Here is an 18,381-nt window from a genome sequence, read left to right as displayed (position 1 = left end):
ATTCCAGAGCCTACGAGAATGAGTGGAGAGGTTACTTGAAGAACAGAATGCCAGGATTGGAGTGACTGGGCATTACAACCAGATTAAGACCAGATGACAGATACAGTCAGGTATGGTTTAAGTTACACCAATTGGGTTGTGTGCTGCTGCGCCTATGCACCCATTCAACATTTGTTCCCTGGCAAGCAAAACTGAACTTCTGCAACTTAAAAAAAACTTTGAGGCCGCCTTCTGTTTCATCAGACTGTGGCTTTGTGGGCACATTCCAGACTATGTAAATTGCAAATCTTCCAGCTGTTTTATGAATGTTGGTATACTGATGTCAGTTCTAGGAAAGTCATGCAACCTTCACCCGGAGTATTATATTAAACTGTAAAAGTGTTTCATTCACAGAAGACGTTCTTTATTTGTTTTGACCTGATAACAGATGGGGGAAAGACGGTCTCCCTAAGCCAGGGGTGGGCAACTCCAGGCCTCGAGGGCCGGTCTCCTGCAACTTTTAGATGCATCTCTACTTCAACACACCTGAGTCAAATGATGAGGTCATTAGCAGGACTCTGGAGAACTTGACTGCACTTAGGAGGTGATTCAGTTATTGGATTCAAGTGTGTTGGACCAGGGAGACATCTAAGATTTGCAGGACACCGGCCCTCGAGGACCAGGATTGCCCACCCCTGCCCTAAGCACTGGTCAAAACAATATTCAGGCAGAAACTAGAAACTTCTAAGCCTCAGGTTTAGGACTGTGAGGAAGTGGGAAAAGGAGTAAAAACAAAAGTTACAGATCTGCATTAAAATCAGATATGGGGACACAGGATGAGGCCTTTTAAGTTTTTATGTATATAATATCTGTGCGGAAACCCCACGTGAAACGGAAGTTAAAATGTATCGTTTACTAGCTGAAAGGTTGGTCCTGATTCTGATATTAGCTCGTCAGTAAAAGTTGGTTAACCTTGTGTACAGTACACACCTTATGGAGGTCTGTGTGTGTACAAAGGTTGGCACTTGGCAGACAGTCCTTGTTAACAGGCAGGAACACGTGTAACAGCGGTGGGCGGAGCGGAAAACTATAAACACCAACTACGGCTCACTTCTACTAGCTATGATTTAGCTGCTATAGCCGCTAGTACCACACATGGTACCTAGCTAGGATCTGAAAAAAATGTGTTTTTTTTGCACAAAATAACTGATGCGCAAAATGCGATGCTATCCACACGCTTATCTCCTGTGCACGGTATTTACATTCTTCTCCTTGCTGTATGTGTACAGTCAGCTTGCCTCCACCTTGGAGGACAGGGACGAGCGGTCTGGAGGAGGCAGGATATCCGGCAGCAGCAGTCATGACGCCGGGCACACTCTCAGGAAAAGACCAGGAGTGTTAGGCCTCCGGGACCGAGAGTGGGGACAGAACAGGTACCTTTTAGCAAGGCGTGACTTTTTGTGTGTGTGTGACAATTATCATAATTCGTAACAGTGAGCTTTGGATGTTATTTAATCCTCCTAGTGTTTAGCTCATTAACTAATAAGATAATGCTTAAAGTTTACAAGTCATACAGGTACATTTTCAGTTATATATCTGTTGCCAGTTTGAGTATATATTCTGAAAATTGTGGTTATGCATGCTTTATATTAAATTAACACTAGTGCTAACATTGTAATTGACAGGCTTAATGTGAATTCTAACTACCTCATTAACGTGAGCTTAATGCTGGACTTAGCGGACAGCCATCTGTTAATGAACTTTAGAAGACATTTCAGCAACGATCTGATCTCTAAAAGCTATGTTCAAGAAGTTGTTTACTAACTAAAGATAAAAAAAAAAGACCATGTTTTTATTCTGTCAGGTGTAAATCACTGTCAGTCTCTTACTGGAATCCATATTGGAGACTACCTGCTGATGATGTTTGTGGAGTGAACTGCTTATTGGAATCACCTCTTGGGTATGATTTGATTTTGTGAACATCTAAGATTATTAGTGATCAATTTTAGAATGAAGGAAGTCCCCAGGCATGTCCAGCTTTCATGCTGTTCCCTGTGATGATTTTTGAATTACTGACAACCAATGTACATGAAATTGCCAGGCTGTGTCACAATACTGTGTACTTATCGGTTTGCTTCCATGAATCACATTACTAGTCAATGATTGTTAAATATTCTTCAACACAGCAAAATCTTATCCATGTGTGGTTTATTATATGAGCTAACATCCATTACAATGAGATTCATCATAATTCAGCTAGTCACACCCTACCTCCACCCTATTTAAGTGATAAATTGTGGGCTTGATTTTTTTCTGTCACTCATTTCTGAAGGAATCAGTACAGTGCCTTGTGTATTATTAATTGTTGAATGTTTCCACATATTGTCATGCCACAGACAGAAACTTCAATGTGTCCTACGTAATGAGCAAAGTAGTGCATAAAATGAGACATGAAAAGCTGGTTGTTAATGCGGCATTTATTTGTATTCAGTCTTCCTGAATCAGTTGTTTCTTGAACCTCCTGTTGTTACTGTTCATTTTTCAGGTTAAGTCTCTACTCTAGACCTTTGCTTAGTCTTCTTTGCAAAAACCAATTAAGCTCACACAGATTAGACAGAGAGTATCTTAGAATGTCAATTTTCAATTTGTTATCCAAATCTTCAGTTTGATTTAGGTTTGGTCTTTGACGGGACCTTTCTAACACAATTTCCTCCAAACCATTTCATTGTAGCCACGGCTATGTGTTTAGGGTCGCTCTACTGCTGACAGGAGACTCTCCACTTCAGTCTCAAGTGCTTTTCTTTTTTGCCTTTATTTCATAAACCCGCTTTGGATTTCTCCTTAACTTTATCGCTTGTCCTTTTGCTGTGTTCACTCTTCATGAGGCATTTTGTTCAATAATGTTCTCTTGAAAAACTTCAAACGCCTTTAGGAAACTTAAGTGGGATTGAATTACACATAGGTGCACTCTGTTTACTAGCCACTTATGAGGGGAATGGGTTCGACTTGATTTTTTTTTTAGGGGTATCAGATTAAAAAGTTAGACATTTTTGAAATTTTCTTTGAAATTTTGAAAACAATAATGCACTTTTTTGTGTTTATCTGTCCAATAAAATCTGAAGAAGTTACATTGAAATGTGTGTTTGAAATGTGACAAAATGTGAGAATGACAGATCGGTGTTAATATTTCTTTAAGGCACTGTTAATCGCTCTAGGTCTTTAGGTTTCTCTCAGTTTAGTCAGTATTTGTATTATTAAATGCAAATTTGAGGTTGTGTATGTTCAAGTTTTCACATAAATAAAAAAAACTAAATTGTCCTTAAATTGCTTGTAAATAAATTACTTAATTTTTTATAAGAAGAACTTTTACAACGCATCCATTAACTCTTTCACCACTCCTGTGTGGGTCGTGGCGTTAATTAAGCCGAGGGTTTTTATAATCGCGTTGCTGTAAATGCCTGCTTAATCTTTTCTGCTGTAAAATGACTAAATGTATGACTGATGTAATCATGTCTTGGCTGTTAGTGAGAAGTTGAGCTCTGCTACAAAAGAACCTAAAAATGACAGAAGTCACCTAGCCGTGGTGGCCTGCGGTGCCAGGCTGGAGGAAACTCTCACCATGCTGAAGTCTGCCGTCCTCTTCAGCAGAAAGCCTGTGCACATCCACATCTTCGCCGAAGATGATCTGCATTACGGCTTTAGAAATGCTGTAAGTGTGCGTCCCAACAGCAGGGAAACTTTCAAAGTCCTAAATTTGCCCCAAAAGCCTTTATGACCCTGAGGTTGGAGTGCATTTTCAATGTCTTGATAGACTTAATTGTTGAAATAAAAACAAATCTAGAAGACGGTCATCTATCATTGATTTGTTGCACCTTGTAATTCCTCCATTTGTGTTTCCTGATAGTTTGGGATTAGCTTTAGTGAATTATTGTTCTGTGAATGGGCATTGGTGTTTGCACCAAAACTCAGTTGTCTTATTTCTGGATATTCTTTGCTTCCAATGGTTTTATAAAGGTTTTTTTATGTTTAAACTCTAAAACATTTTAAAATGAGACATTCGAAGCACAATAATGGACAGATTTCTGTGTCCTATTTTTATCCCTCAAGATGGAAATGTGGCCTGTGGCAATCCGGACAAGGTTTACATTCAACATCTATCCAATCATGTTTCCTGAGGAGGATGCAAGCGAGTGGAAAAAGCTTTTCAAACCTTGTGCCTCTCAGAGGCTGTTTCTGCCGGTAGGTCTAAAGTCGTTTTAATCAGAAGATATTCATCAGAAATTCTTTATCTTTTAAGAAATTCTAATATTGTTTCCTGTTTTTTTTTTTTTTTTTTCCCAGCTAATCTTAAAGCAGGTGGATTCTTTGCTTTATGTAGACACAGATATTCTTTTTCTGCGTCCAGTGGAAGACATCTGGGGCCTACTTTCTCAGTTTAACGTGAGCCAATTGGCTGCCATGGCACTGGAGCACGAGGAGCCTCGTATTGGCTGGTACAACCGTTTCGCTCGTCACCCTTACTACGGCAAGATGGGCGTCAACTCAGGGGTCATGCTCATGAACATGACTCGCATCAGGGAAAAATTCTTCAAGGTAAAGAGTGCGATACCTACTGTCGTCTGTAGAAATATTGACCGGGCGTGCTTTATTAATGAAGTATTTATTGGAAGCTTTGGCAGCAGTCTGTTACGCAATTGATTTGTGTTGCTAATTTTTGGCCTCAGATGGTTTGAATATGGTTATGTGATTGTTCAATCAGTTAATGACTGAAAAAGTGACATGGATGTTTAATAATATTTTAACAAAATACCATTTCCAGTGGTTCTGCTGCAGTACTCGGATCAAACAGTTGAGGTCACTCTTGTACTTTAGCTTAAAATTCCTTCAGCTTGCATAGGTTTCTCCAAAAGAACTTCATTGATGTAAAAATGACTTAAGAAAATGACTGACTTGCCTGAAAAGCAGATTTGTTGGTTTCTTGACGTAAATTGCTGTAAATTCTTGGGTTGCTGTTTTTTTTTTCCCCCTCGCTTTAGAATGACATGACAGCTGTAACGCTCCAGTGGGGGGAAATTCTGAAGCCTCTTCTTCAAAAGTATAAACTCAATATCACCTGGGGGGACCAGGATCTTCTTAACATCATATTTCATCACAACCCTGGTATGTGCGACCTTATTATTGTATTGTTTATTGTATCGCATATGTTGGGAGTTTCTGTTGTTTGTTTTGTAGTAGACTGTTATTAAAGAAGCAAGTTTATGTCTTATTTATTTATTTTTCGTTCCTCTGCAGAAAGCCTGTACGTGTTTCCCTGCCAGTGGAACTACCGTCCCGACCACTGTATCTATGGCAGCAACTGTCAACAAGCTGAAGAAGAAGGTGTCTTTATTCTCCATGGTAACAGAGGAGTTTATCACAACGACAAGCAGCCTGCTTTCAGAGCCGTCTACGAGGCAATCAAACAGGTAGAAAGACACCATTATAGTTAAAAAAATTAAATAAAATCGTAAAGTTTGTTCAAAAATCATGATGGAGCAAAAAAATATCCTGTGTAAGGTGAAATGAGTTGATGAAATTCTCTGGCTCTGTTTTCTTAGAGAGCAGTTGCATGCAGTGGCAATTTTTGATATGTCCTGGAGGGCTGTCAAATGCACTCAAAAAAAAAGATGTTGGGCTCCAATAAACCCATTGCAGCGTGACATCACAAGCAGCTGCTCCACCCTTCAGTCTCCCTCTTGTTGGGAACAGAGTCACAGTGCTGCATTAAAGAAACTCAAAGAGAACTCTTAGAAGGGAATGAAAAAGCGAGGGGAACATTTTTCTCTCTTGGGGTCCGTTTGAAGCTTTAGAAAATCTCCTAAGGGCCAGCTGGTTGGAGCTGCTTCTCGCTAGCCCAGGTCCCAGCGGCCTCAACAGTGAGCCAGTCTGCTTTAGATTTTAAATGTTGGGCCTTTTTAGTAATAATCATCTGTAAAGTTTTCTCTCAAAGGCAGCATTCAAAGCATTTTTACCACAGTAATTCCAACAAATTAAAGGAGGGGGAGTGCAACCCTGCTCGCTTATTATTATGCATTGCATTTACTTGCAGTTGGATAACTGATATGTACTAATTTAAACACAAATCGAGATGGTTTATTGGTTCACACACCACAGTGTGATTAAGTGTAGTCATATTTTTAATGTTCCAACCCTAGTAAGTATATAAATACAAATAAGTAGACTTGTCTGTCCATTTCTCTATGTAGCAAAAATTGTTTTTATGAAGCACAAGACCTAGCATCGAGCAGATCAGTGTTCCACTCAGAGCGCAATGTGTGCAAGAACCTCCACTGATCGTGTGTGTGTGTAAGCTATTTGGAGAAACGTTTGCTAGTCATTTTCTTATCAATAGGCGCTTCAGGCTGTGCTTTTCTATTACGGATGCATCCGCCCACCAGAGCAGAATCGATATTCTGCTAAATATTTCCTTTATCATATTTATGTTCTCCAAAGAAAGGGGAGATGCATCTTCCGAGACTCAACCACAGAAGTGGTTACATCTGTCAAGTGACAATATCAGACGTCATTTGCACAGTTTGATTCACCTTTTAAAACAAAAGGTTAAATACACATTATTTTTACACCTTCTTGTGCTGAAGGCAGCTTTGTGATGTGTGAACATAGACGGGTGTAATTTAACCGGGAAGCACAGCTGCTGTCCCACGGGGTGTGTTGTAATCTTTCCTGTTTCGCTTCGTGTTGCGGGATCTCGGATGGTCACAGCAGCAATATAATCTGGAAGGATCCAGCTGGGATACACAGCAGTGAGAAATGGAAGAAGACAGGAAAAATGAGCTCATTCTCCTCTGCGAAGGAGGACACAGCTTGTTCTTTTTTTTCTCCTCACTACCTCACACCATAGGCAGTGTCTGTTAGAAGTGACCTTAAGGTACGGCATGCTCTGAGCTGAACTTTGCTGGCAGGAAGTTGGAGCTCAGCTGTTATTTTGCTTGTAGTGGTAGTCAGGAGCAGGTGAGGCTAGATGAGGTGAAACGCATGTTGTCATCCATTTCTGCGAGAGATGAGACGTGATGGAGCTGCTGCCTCACTCGCACCGAATGTCTTTTGTTTTGATGGAGTTGAAAACAAGACTGCATTCCAAGGACGAAACAGAGGACAAGCACTTCTGTAATAGCAGTGGAATAGATAAACAAAAATAAAAGATAAAATCAAACTTAGTGCACTGATGGTATCTTTTGTTTTTTGGGGTTGAATTGCATTATAAAATGAAACAGCCACGACAGCATAATAGCTCCACGTGCAATCGCAAATATATTTTAATTTGTCTTTGCCAAATAAGACTTGGGTTCCAGTTAGTAGGTTCATGTGAGCAGAATGTTCTTATTCCCTTGGAGATGTTTCGAATCATAATCTGATCAATTTAATCTGATTACTTTGTATGTGCCCCCTGCCACATCAATGTTTGATCAGTCCATAACCTGCATCATGTCCATATCCCTCAGAGCACAGAGCCTTATTTTGGTTTCTGCCTCTCCATAAAAGCTTTTTCCACCCACAGCCACCCTGTTCTGCACTGTCAGCTGTGTGCCGAGAGCACCCAGTGTAAAGCAGCAGCGTGTGTTGCAAGGCGTCATAAAAACCGGTGTTAAAGCTCACACATGTCTCCAGAATAGGATTGATATCACATTCCTCACATAGCCTTGTTTTAGTAACAGTAGCGTGAAAGGGCTTTTGCAATTAAGCAAAAGTTCCTGCTTAATTGCCGATATCATAACCACCTTCATGTCTTTAAGGTTGACATGTTTGGATCAGATGGTTATCAAACGGACACAGTTGGATATTTGAACCTGTTAATATACAAGTTTGATATGAAAACCCACACTCATGTGCTCATAGTTTGTGTTTTTGAAATTCATTGAAATAATTTCCCTCTGGAACAAGAACGGCTCAATTTACAAAGATAGGTATGGTGACATTCATACCATTTGTAGAAGGTAAGGGACAAAATCTACACAATTCTAAAAAGTGAATTTAAGCTCTGCAGACCAAAAAAATATGCATCATTTTCATTCTCCTAGAATATAAGTGATGGTCAACATAACCCTTGTGTTACATTCATCGGTTCAAACATATTTTTTTGGCTTAGCAAGCATTCATTGTATTGACTGCCCTGCTATGATCTCAAAGGCTCAGCATATTCCACATCCCGAGTAAGGAGGTAAATTGGCCTGAAGTCTCTCAGTCTCTCTTCATTGTTGCTCTTTTTCGATCCCTCTTTGTTGATTTGAGCTCACTGGTCAACCTGCGGGCAGCAATCCATGAGAAGAGGAGGAGCAGCGTCATTAGGCGGGCTCCATCCATTACCAGGACAGGCCTTACCTGGCCACTATCAATGCAGGCAATGTTCTCAGCCATTAAGTAAACGAGCAGGCTTCATTATGAGGCACTTGGCCAGCTTCATCAGTCTCCCCAGCAGCAGAGAAGCACATACTGCTCATATTAGAGTCCTTGGATTTTAGGGTCTTTGTGGAAGGAAAAAAAAAATAGCTTAATTCATCAAGCAAAAATTGGTCTTTGTTGCAAAATTATCCCATTAGTTCAGAGAACCACCACTCTTTCCATCCTTTGTTTCCCTCATTGTCTTGAAGTTTATTATCCGCCCTTCTTTCTCCATTTCCCATGGCGCCCTCCCACTTTGTTCCCACTTGTTCCTTTGAGAACAACATCCTAAAGCAGATGGTTCTGGGAAGAACTCCTATTTCCATCTCTCCAAGAGCTCCTTAGTGAGCCCTGCTCCCAAGGCAGGCTCTCTCACTCGGCAGAGGAGCTTGCAATAAAGGCCACTACCATTACTGAGCCAAGCTCACTGAAGAGTTGTAAAATTTTTAGTGCTGATGCTAGTTTGAGACATCATGATGGCTGTGTGGACAACGTAACAGCCACATCCACATAAAAATCGATAGGCGGCTGTTAATGGCACTATATTGCCTGACGCAGTGTATGAAAGATAATAAAGAAACAGTTTTGAGTAATGTGATGCTTTGCCAAACTGGAGTCAAATAAGATGCTGTAAAATACTTGTTCCTTTTATTTACTGGAGCTATAAACGATTGCTTCTCCTCAATGTGAAAGTGAAAGGCCAGCATCTTTATCTTGTCACACTAGATGGTAGGAACCTTGGTTTCCCTGCTGGCTGGAAATCTGGAAGTTTTATCTTTGCTCTTGGAGTCAGACGGCGAGGAATATATGAGGAAGCATATTAGAAATGCTGCAGATGTTGCTTTGTCTCATACTGCCATTCTTTACTAACTCCATTTCTGTTCTTGTGATAGATATTCATATTCCACATACAATGTTAGTTGAGATATGCAAATTACTCTCTTGAATTGACAGAGACCAAATTCATGATGTGGATGCGTTATTTGTTCGTATAAGCCAACATATAGAACAACACCTAAATATATATCAGTAAAGTGCCTCTTAAGGAAGCCTGCTCATTTACCTAATGGTTAAGAACATTGCCTGCATTCATAGTGGCCCGGTTAGGCTTCTCCTAGTAATGGATGTAGACTGGCTAAGGACACTGTTTCTCCTCTTCCCATGGACTGCTGCCTGTATGTTGACCAGTGAGGTCAAATCAACAAAGGAGGATTGAAACAGAGCAACAATTAAGAGAGACTAAGAGATTTTAGGCTAATGCTAGAGGTGGATGCGGGTTTCTAAAGATGTAGTGTTATGATCCTGTTGTGGCCCACTCAAACGTAGGGTAGACCAATGAGTTGATAGTTATCCAGCCAGTCACTAACACCCTCCACAAGGAGGGTAGTGCATAAAAGCATGTTGATAAAGAAGCTGGTTGTCCATAGAGCGCTGTATCCAGGCGTGTTAGAGTAGAATGGTTGGAAAAGGTGCTTAGGAAGCAAGGATTATTGCAGCACTGACAAAATTCTGGAAAGAAAAGACCCTTCAACCGTTTGGAGGAAGATTCACAATAAATGGAAGTAAATGACACCAAACACAAGGAACAGTACACAGTGGCAACCCGTGCAATAAAGGACCTATCCAGTACATAGGCTACGTAGTGCTCCTTATGTTAAGTCAACCTTGAACAAGAGGCAACATCAGAAGTTTTTTACCTGTACTAAAGTGAAAAAGAATTGGACTGTAGCTTTGTGAATCAAAAAATGTTAACTTTCCATTTGGGGTCTCTCTCACTGTTGTTCTAGATTGATAAAGAGTCTACCTTATTTCATAAGAATCAACTGATCCAATAATTAAAAGCATGGAATTTGATTGCACTGTTTTCCAAGTCTTGATAAGTATAGAAAAAGTGTATATTTTTCTACCTTTATTACCTGCCCCGTTGCCTGTATAAATAATCCCATCTATTTACCAACCACAGTTGTTACGTAAATGGTAACCATGGTAACCATTTGGTTGTAAGTGGTAAAAACATGCTGTTGTCAAGTAAATGGTTGCCAAATGGAAGTGGGTTGGGACAAAATGTTAAAATGTGGGTACCAATTGGAGCATGAATTGTTGAATTGGTCCCAGACCCTCTAGAAACCGAACCGTAGAATAAAATAATATCTTCCTTGTCAGATTTCTGACAACATAATGATAACCCATCCATGTTTCTTCTGACCCCAGTACTCCTTTGGCGAGGACATGGAGAGCTCCCTGCTTCAGCCACTGGAAGCGGCGTTGCAGGCAACTACGCATTCCTACTGCGGCCGATCCAGCCACTTGTTTACCAAAAGGTTAAGAGAGAGCATCAGGCTTGTTTAACCAGAAGACATGGCTAGGATCGCAAGCTAATATCATTCCAGTGCCTGATGCTTGTTGACTGATGTTCCTCCTGTGGAGATGACCTACTGGATGATGTAGTTAAGACCAAACGGTAATTTGTTTACATTGTGTATGCTGAGATTGTACGTTGAGATTATGTGAATGGGAAAATAATGATCAGAATGTGTTTTATTTTTACACATAGATAGTTTTGGTACATATCTGTCTGATGTAGACACCATAAGGACACAGATACTTTCTCACTTTTCCTGGAAAATACACTGTCTTCACTTTGCCCGGCAGAGATTACTGACATGATGCTGATAAGGACAACAATCTCTGTTTTTAATGACAATCACAATTTTTTTTTGCTTTTATATTCAGAGAGAGCTTGAAAAGAAGTAAAGACATTTATTTGCTTTGAGTTTCATGAGAAAACAAAATTTTGACCTAAAGAAAGTTTATTTAGTATTTTAGATTCTTAATATAATTCTGCACAAGTATTTCCTTTCTTGGTTTTGGTTAAAGACTTAAAGGTTCTCTTGATTAAACATTTCATATTAATCGGATCAGTATTTATTGGACATCTATGATGTTAACTTGGAAGTATTTGTGGGTATTATTTCAAACACGCCGCTCTTCTTCATTTATTGCATATTTTATTGGACATGTCTTGTTTGTGTTTATTGCTGCCCAAACAAAATCCGTTTGTGTAACTGATGTAACTTCAAAGGGACTGTGCTCTGACATCAAACCACCAAACATCATGAGGAATTTAATGACGTACTTGATTATGTTTGCTTTAAAACTGGAAAATAATATTGAATGTTTAGGAAACATTTTAAAATAAATCGAAAAAAATATTTCTACTGCTTCTGTTGTTGTTTTAATTTAGAATATATAGGCTTAACATGTTTTAACATGTTAAAATGGAAAGTCAAAAACTGTCGGACCTGCAGATTGGAAGACTAAAAAGTTTCTTCAAACTTCTCTACAACAAAACAAACAGCAGCTGTTTGTTTTGCTGTAAAGCCGTGTTTGACTGGATAATACATTCACCTACCACTTTATTAGGCGCATGAGCCTAGCCAATCATACAGCAGCAGCTCAGTGTGTTTAAGTTCCGAGATACGAAGAAACAGGATTGTATTTACTTAAACGTGGAATGATTGGTGATATTAGGTCCGTGTATTTTCAGGCAGTTAGTTTTTTTGTTTGTTTGAAATGAAAAATGAAAAAACAAAAAGACTCGTTTTTATGTTTTTTGTGAAAAACGAGTCTATTTTCATTTTTCATTTCAAACGAAAAAACTAACTCCCTGAAAATACACGGACCGTGTTAGTTCACCCACAACATCCTCTCAGGTTTCCAGAGAAATAATCTGGAGATATATCCATTGACCATCTGCTATATAGATGTAAGTACCCTAGAAAGACACCAGTAGCTCAAAGGCTACTTGCTACGTCTATGACTAAGGTGTGCAGAACACCGTCTGGACTGGAGACGGTTTCATGATTGGAGAATATTTCCTTGGCGCACTTTTGCGTCTTTGTAATCTGAGGCTGAGCATTGTTTTACTGTCGTATTTGGTAGAAATGTTGCTGATGATCACATCCTCTGATGGTAACGCACCCTATCATCTTCTTGTAACTTCTTGAGTATAATGAGTTTGCTGTACTACAATGATCTCCAAAGTTAACCAGATGATATATATATATATATATAATGTCATTTTGGACCAAAATCACTAAAGCAATATTTATTCATCTTGCTGAGCGTATGCCACAAAGAACCAAGGTAATTCCTATAAGACATAGGGTAAAAGCAAAGTGGCTAATGAACACCATGAATATTTGCACAATATAAAAACTCTGCAGGGTTGTAACATTGAATAAATGTTCTTCCTGGTTTTAGACATAACCTTTCCAAGTAATGGGGAATATGGATAATTGTTTATGTTTACTTTCACAGATAATCTATGAGTAAAATAGTAATCTAAGGCTGACAGTCTCTTGTTTTCACTTCAACCTATATAATTTTGACTTTTCCACCCTAAACACTGTGCCTACTTGTTGCTCATTCCTGCCACACTGAGACCGAGCATAGACTCAATCCTTGAAGGGTGCAGTGAGCTGAAAATGAGAAATCAATGCAAGAGGAGTTGAGAAACTGTTGTTAGATGGCCAAAAGAGGTGCTGATGTGTCTGGGTCGGCAGCCTGTGGCTCTTCATTTCGCAGACGCATCGACGGACGTGCCCCGAATTGGCAACGGTTCTGTGTGATGAATTTAAAATGGACTCTATGCTAAGAACCAGCTTGATGTATCCATGTTCTTGTCAAGGAGTCGCTTAGTGTGCAGCAAGTGTGGAAAAGGTTTGAAATAATTTCAGAAAAGTGATCATACATCTACCTCTGAATCTGTAAATCAATGGCAAATGAGTGTAAAACAAAACTGCAGCAAGTCCTATGGATTTATCAGGAAATTAATGATTTTATTGTGTTGTACGTTTGCTGCAAATGCCCGTTAGCTCTTTTTGTCCTTCTGTCCGTGCTTAGTAAAATGACACAGTGTCTGAAAAAATCTTCCAAAAGGAGCTTTTGCTTAACTCCAAAATAGGATTTGTTGGATGCTGTAAAAGCATTGCCAACTTTCTTTCTACTTATCTTCAGGAGATTAAGCATTAAGAGTGGCCTATTTATCTTACATAACGAGCTCATACATCTGGAGGGAAATTCCCGGTGATGGTGAATATATTTAAGCGCAACCCATTTAAAGATAAATGTTTTTTTTTCTACTTAAAAATACAAAGTGTTTTCTGTTTTTAGGTGGACAGGCTATTGCTGCCTCAGCCTGCTTTTACTCTCCCTGAGTATGATGGTGATTGAGACCTCATCCGCCAATGGATTATTCATGTTACAGCCTGCTCTGCCTGCTCCCCATGTGGTACTCAGCAGGGATTTAAACACCTGAAATCGTTTAAAAACAACCAGGGCCAAAGGGAATCAGTACAAAGCAAAAATAAAAAAATTAAGGATAATACAATGTTTGGAATTTAAAGACATCAACATTGGAAAGGAAGCAAGAATAAGATACATTGGAGTTGTAGCAATTCTCACTTTTAATTTTCTTAAGCGGCTTTTTACAAATTTTACACAGGTATCCCAAGCCCTTGAAGTTTAAAAAAAAATCCTGTCTGCAACTTAAACCTGCAAGGCATAAGATTTATGATAGACAAACAAAGCAATGCATTTTTGTCCGGTAGATGAAAAGGATTTTCATATTTATTATTCTTTTCTTATTAAATCACACAGTGATGGATATGCCCAGGACAGACTGAATAATGGCAGTGTAGAAGATGACCACAGCTGCTCCAGTGGAAGGTTGTCCTGCTAGAGTTTCCTCAGGAAGTTTAATTTGAGCCGGGTTTTCCTCCAAAAAGTATTATTCCAAGATGACAATGCCAGGATTCATCGGGCTCACATTGTGAAAGACTGGTTCAGGGAGCATGAGACATCTTTTTCACACATGGATTGGCCACCACAGAGTCCAGACATTAACCCCATTGAGAATCTTTGGGATGTGCTGGAGAAGGCTTTGCGCAGTGGTCAGACTCTCCCATCATCAATACAAGATCTTGGTGAAAGATTAATGCAACACTGGATGGAAATAAATCTTGTGACACTGCAGAAGCTTATTGAAACAATGCCACAGCGAATCCGGGCTGTAATCAAAGCTAAAGGCGGTCCAACAAAACATTAAAGAGTGTGACCATTTTTTGGTGGTGACCTTTTTTTTGGCCAGGCAGTGTATCTTAGAAACATTAACCTTCGATGTCCTATGAAGCACTTTAGATTGCCTGGTGCTATATAAATAAATTTGCTTTGCCTTGACAGTTATTTGCTAATCAAACAGAATTTTTTTTCTTTCCCTAGCATCCACTTCTCCCCTCTCTTCCTTTCCCACAGCCAAAATAATTTAACCAGCGAACATTTTGATCAATAATACATTTTCCAACAGTGCTGAGACAAGTATAATTGCGTTGGTACGTCAGGGCTCAAAACAATTATTGTGATTTACCATGCAGCATAAGTTATGTATGGATCATTTAGTATAATGCTGAGAAGTAAATTTGCCTCTCTTAGCAGAAGAAAATTAGAAATATCCATAAGAAAATAAAATGGAAGGCTGTTTCAGGGTCCCCCATCAGAGAGTAGAAATTACAATCTGTTAGAAAGTTCAGCTTAGTGTCTTGCTCTGGTGATTTCTTACTGATTTAAGTTCATCAACACTTTGCCAGAATAAGATACAAAGTCTCATTTGGTGATATATTCTACATTTAAATAAAAATAGTTTTTGACCAATTGCATACCTTCTTTCATTTCTCACAACACAGTGACTGTTTAATGTGAGACAATATGATGTTGGAAGTTACTGCTAACCTAGTCGTAAGGAAGTCAGGCATAAATTTGAGCTCCTCGGTCCACCTGCTCTGGCCAAGCTTACTTGTACAACAAAAAAGTTTTTCTTGTCCTTATTAATTGTTATTAATTTTCTAAAAATGAGCAGCACACAGATTCTTGGAACTCTGTTTTACTGCTGCCCTTCATATTCTCAAAAGCAGGCCAAATAAGCACTTCTGAACGCTTTACAAATCAAGCTAACATATTACAAGCAAATTCACAAAAAGCAAGTCTTTGTAAAAGACAAGCTAACAGGTTCACAAAAAAACTTGCTACGAAGAGCTTGTTGTAGCAAGTTTTTTGTTAGCTTGTTTTTACAACAAGCTAATAAAAGCTTGCTGTAGCAAGATAACAAAGGTTAGCTGGTTGTATTTCTTCCTGCAGGTAGTCCTCAGGATTCCATAGGGTGGCACATATCAATAGTTCTATGGGGTTTCTGAAGATACTGTATTGTAAAGTTTTTCTTGACTGAATGAAATGTGAAAAGCTTTGGAGTCCTCTGGACTAAAGCTCTATCCAAGTACAGGCTATTTGCTATTTACCATTATTCAGGATATATAATTGAACAATATGATTCAGTGCTAAATTAATTGGATATTTTCTCTGTCTAAATTAATGAAACTGAACGTTTCTGATGAAATATAATATTTTTTGTATATAAAGGGAGTTGTGGGTTTAGTTAGGTGGTGTGTAGGGCCCATGATGTATTAGTTCAAATACACACTTGACAGAAGGGTCACCGTTATAACGACACACTTCCTTGTGCAACACTTAGGAGATTAAACTTTCAATAAATAATCAATACTCCGAGCCAGTGGAGGCAGGTGGCTCCTTTCCTCTCCTTCTGCAGCCATAAACAACAAGCCATCAAGAGCCTATATGAAGATCCAGAGGCCTCTCACCTCCCTCAATGAGTACAAGGCCTGTTTTATAGATGCATGACATTCAAAGGACCACAAATAAGGATGCCATTATTCAGTTTCCGCTCTTATATTAGCTTTTTATGACCCAGTTGGAGCAAATGCTATTGAGATAGAGCATTCGAAACGCACCAGTAATACTGTCTGTACGACCCTTTATAAAAGTGGGGTTATAAATAGGTTATCAATCACGTCAGCTGACCTTTTTTTCCTAGTAAAACGTCTCATTGGGAAGCTACATCTGAGCACAGAGACCCTAAAGCAAGCTGAAATCAATGCCTCGCCAAATATTATTGCTCAGTAATATTGTCCTTTATTCAGTAGCCTGCACTTTCCTGATTACTCTGTGTAGACACTACTGACCAAGAGCATTAACGAACTGAGAATTTGATTCACTGAAACTGATTGACTGTGTACTTCTACGCCCATATGACCGCAGCCAGAAGCTAAACGTTGCCTGTAAACTGATCGTCAAGAATCTGATTGTATTGTTTGCTTCAGCCTTGAGCTGCCATCATGACATCAGTTTTTAAGTGTCATTTTCAGTTTGATGCAAGTCTTTGCAATTAGTTAACGTGCACCGCAAATCTGTAACAAACTCCCAGGAAACCACAAAAGCGCTGGAAGATTGAGCTCCGTTACATAAAGGATAAAAACCCATTGGTTTCGAAATGCCTTTGACTATCAGTAACTGGAACATTGATCAACATATTTTATGTGTTCTTGCCTGATCATTTTGATGATGGCATTTGGCAAAATGTAATGTTTGTTTCATAATTGATGACTGTATGATGTTTTTGTATGCTGTTGTAAAGTTTGCCTAGCAAACTTCATAGTTTACTCATTGTCATTTTCATTCATCTGTTTAGTCCCTTGAGTCCTCAACCTAATATACTGCGGGTTACTTAATTTTCTTGTGCGTGCATCCCTCCTCCAGTGGCATTTCCTAATGAATGTAACTCTCCAAGGCCCTCGCACAGAGGTTGCAGCGATGACTATTGGAGCAACTCGACCTGTGAGTGGTGGCTTTAATTGTTTTTTCCCAGAGTCTGACAGCAGACAACACATGATGGATTTGCTGGACCACCCACCATATAGGATGCTGTGTACATAAGCTAATAACTAATCAAAGTTTCAGGGAAATGAGACAGTGACACTTAATGATTTTTAACTGTGGTATTTGTAAAGTTCTTTTTAGGACAAGAAAGTGTCTCATATGAATTTGAGAGTACAGTGGCTGCCAAAAGTATTTATATCTTTTGAACTTTTAATAGTTGTCACATCAAGACCACATGCTTGATAGACCAAATATTATGGACCAACAAAAAAATTTGCATATTTATGAAATAGAAGGACAATGTTTATTTATTTTCTTTTTTGAACTTTCTCCAAATCAAAATTTTTGAAAGTGTGGCGAGCGTTCATATCCAGCCCCCATTACTCTGACACTACAAATAGAATCAAATGCAACAAAATATCTTCAGATTTCTCGTATTTAAAAAAAAAGGAAAAAAAAAAAAAGATTATGCTATTTAAAGCTACTATAAAGCCAGCTGTTCACTGCTTTCTTATAAAAATACTGTTTGAAACACCACCCAAAAAATGAGGTTACGGCACAACATAGACTAAAAAATCATTACTGTCATTAATCTATTTGTGAAAGGCAACCATAAAAGATTTTGTTAGCAGTGGCAAAAGGAGAAACACTGTAAAATAAAGCAATAAAACGATTTGCTCAGAGTTTGCCACAAGCCTTGTTGAGGACACAGAAGACATGACAGAAGTTGTTCAGATAACACGATGTGTGGTGGAACACCGACACTGTACATCACGCTGAACACAGTGGTGGCAGTATCATGCAATCGGGACAATTTTCTTTCTGCAGGAGGAAGAAAATTCTTCAGATTTTCCTCCTGCTAAAGAAAATCAGCAGGAAGATGCTTAGATTGGACAATCTACTGTCCAGTCTAACCAGATTGGACAGGAAGACGAACACAGCCAAAGACAGAAATAATTTATTGTTTTGCCTCACATTTATGCACTTTTTTTTGTGTTGGTAACATGAAATACAACTTATCTTGTGGCAGTATTGTCACAAAATGCTTTTGCACCATTTACTGTTACTGTTCCACAACTCCACTAATCTCCGTCGACCTCTCGGACCATTGGTTCTTGTTAGAAATGTGTTTAAACTGCGTGTTTCAGGTGAAGACATGCTTGCCATGTGGAACTT

General features: G+C 39.0%; 1 protein-coding gene across 2 annotated transcripts; it reads left to right on the top strand.

Moving 5' to 3' along the window:
- The first annotated feature begins 980 nt into the window (after positions 1–980).
- On the top strand, positions 981–11,632 carry gxylt1a (glucoside xylosyltransferase 1a). 2 transcript variants are annotated; one of them, XM_028001711.1, is made up of 8 exons: positions 981–1,412; positions 1,844–1,939; positions 3,505–3,688; positions 4,087–4,218; positions 4,321–4,572; positions 5,016–5,139; positions 5,272–5,444; positions 10,630–11,632. In XM_028001711.1, exons 1-8 carry the CDS (start codon positions 1,189–1,191, stop codon positions 10,765–10,767), a joined length of 1,323 nt encoding a protein of 440 aa, XP_027857512.1. In that variant the 5' UTR covers positions 981–1,188; the 3' UTR covers positions 10,768–11,632. The 2 variants fall into 2 exon arrangements, with proteins under 2 accessions (XP_027857512.1, XP_027857519.1); XM_028001718.1 differs by lacking the exon at positions 1,844–1,939.
- The last annotated feature ends 6,749 nt before the right edge of the window (positions 11,633–18,381 follow it).

The sequence above is a fragment of the Xiphophorus couchianus genome, chromosome 2 (genome assembly GCF_001444195.1).
Source record: "Xiphophorus couchianus chromosome 2, X_couchianus-1.0, whole genome shotgun sequence".
In the NCBI taxonomy this organism is placed as follows: Eukaryota; Metazoa; Chordata; class Actinopteri; order Cyprinodontiformes; family Poeciliidae; genus Xiphophorus; species Xiphophorus couchianus.
Note: the sequence above shows the minus strand (reverse complement) of the source record. Positions and strands in the feature narration are given on the sequence as shown.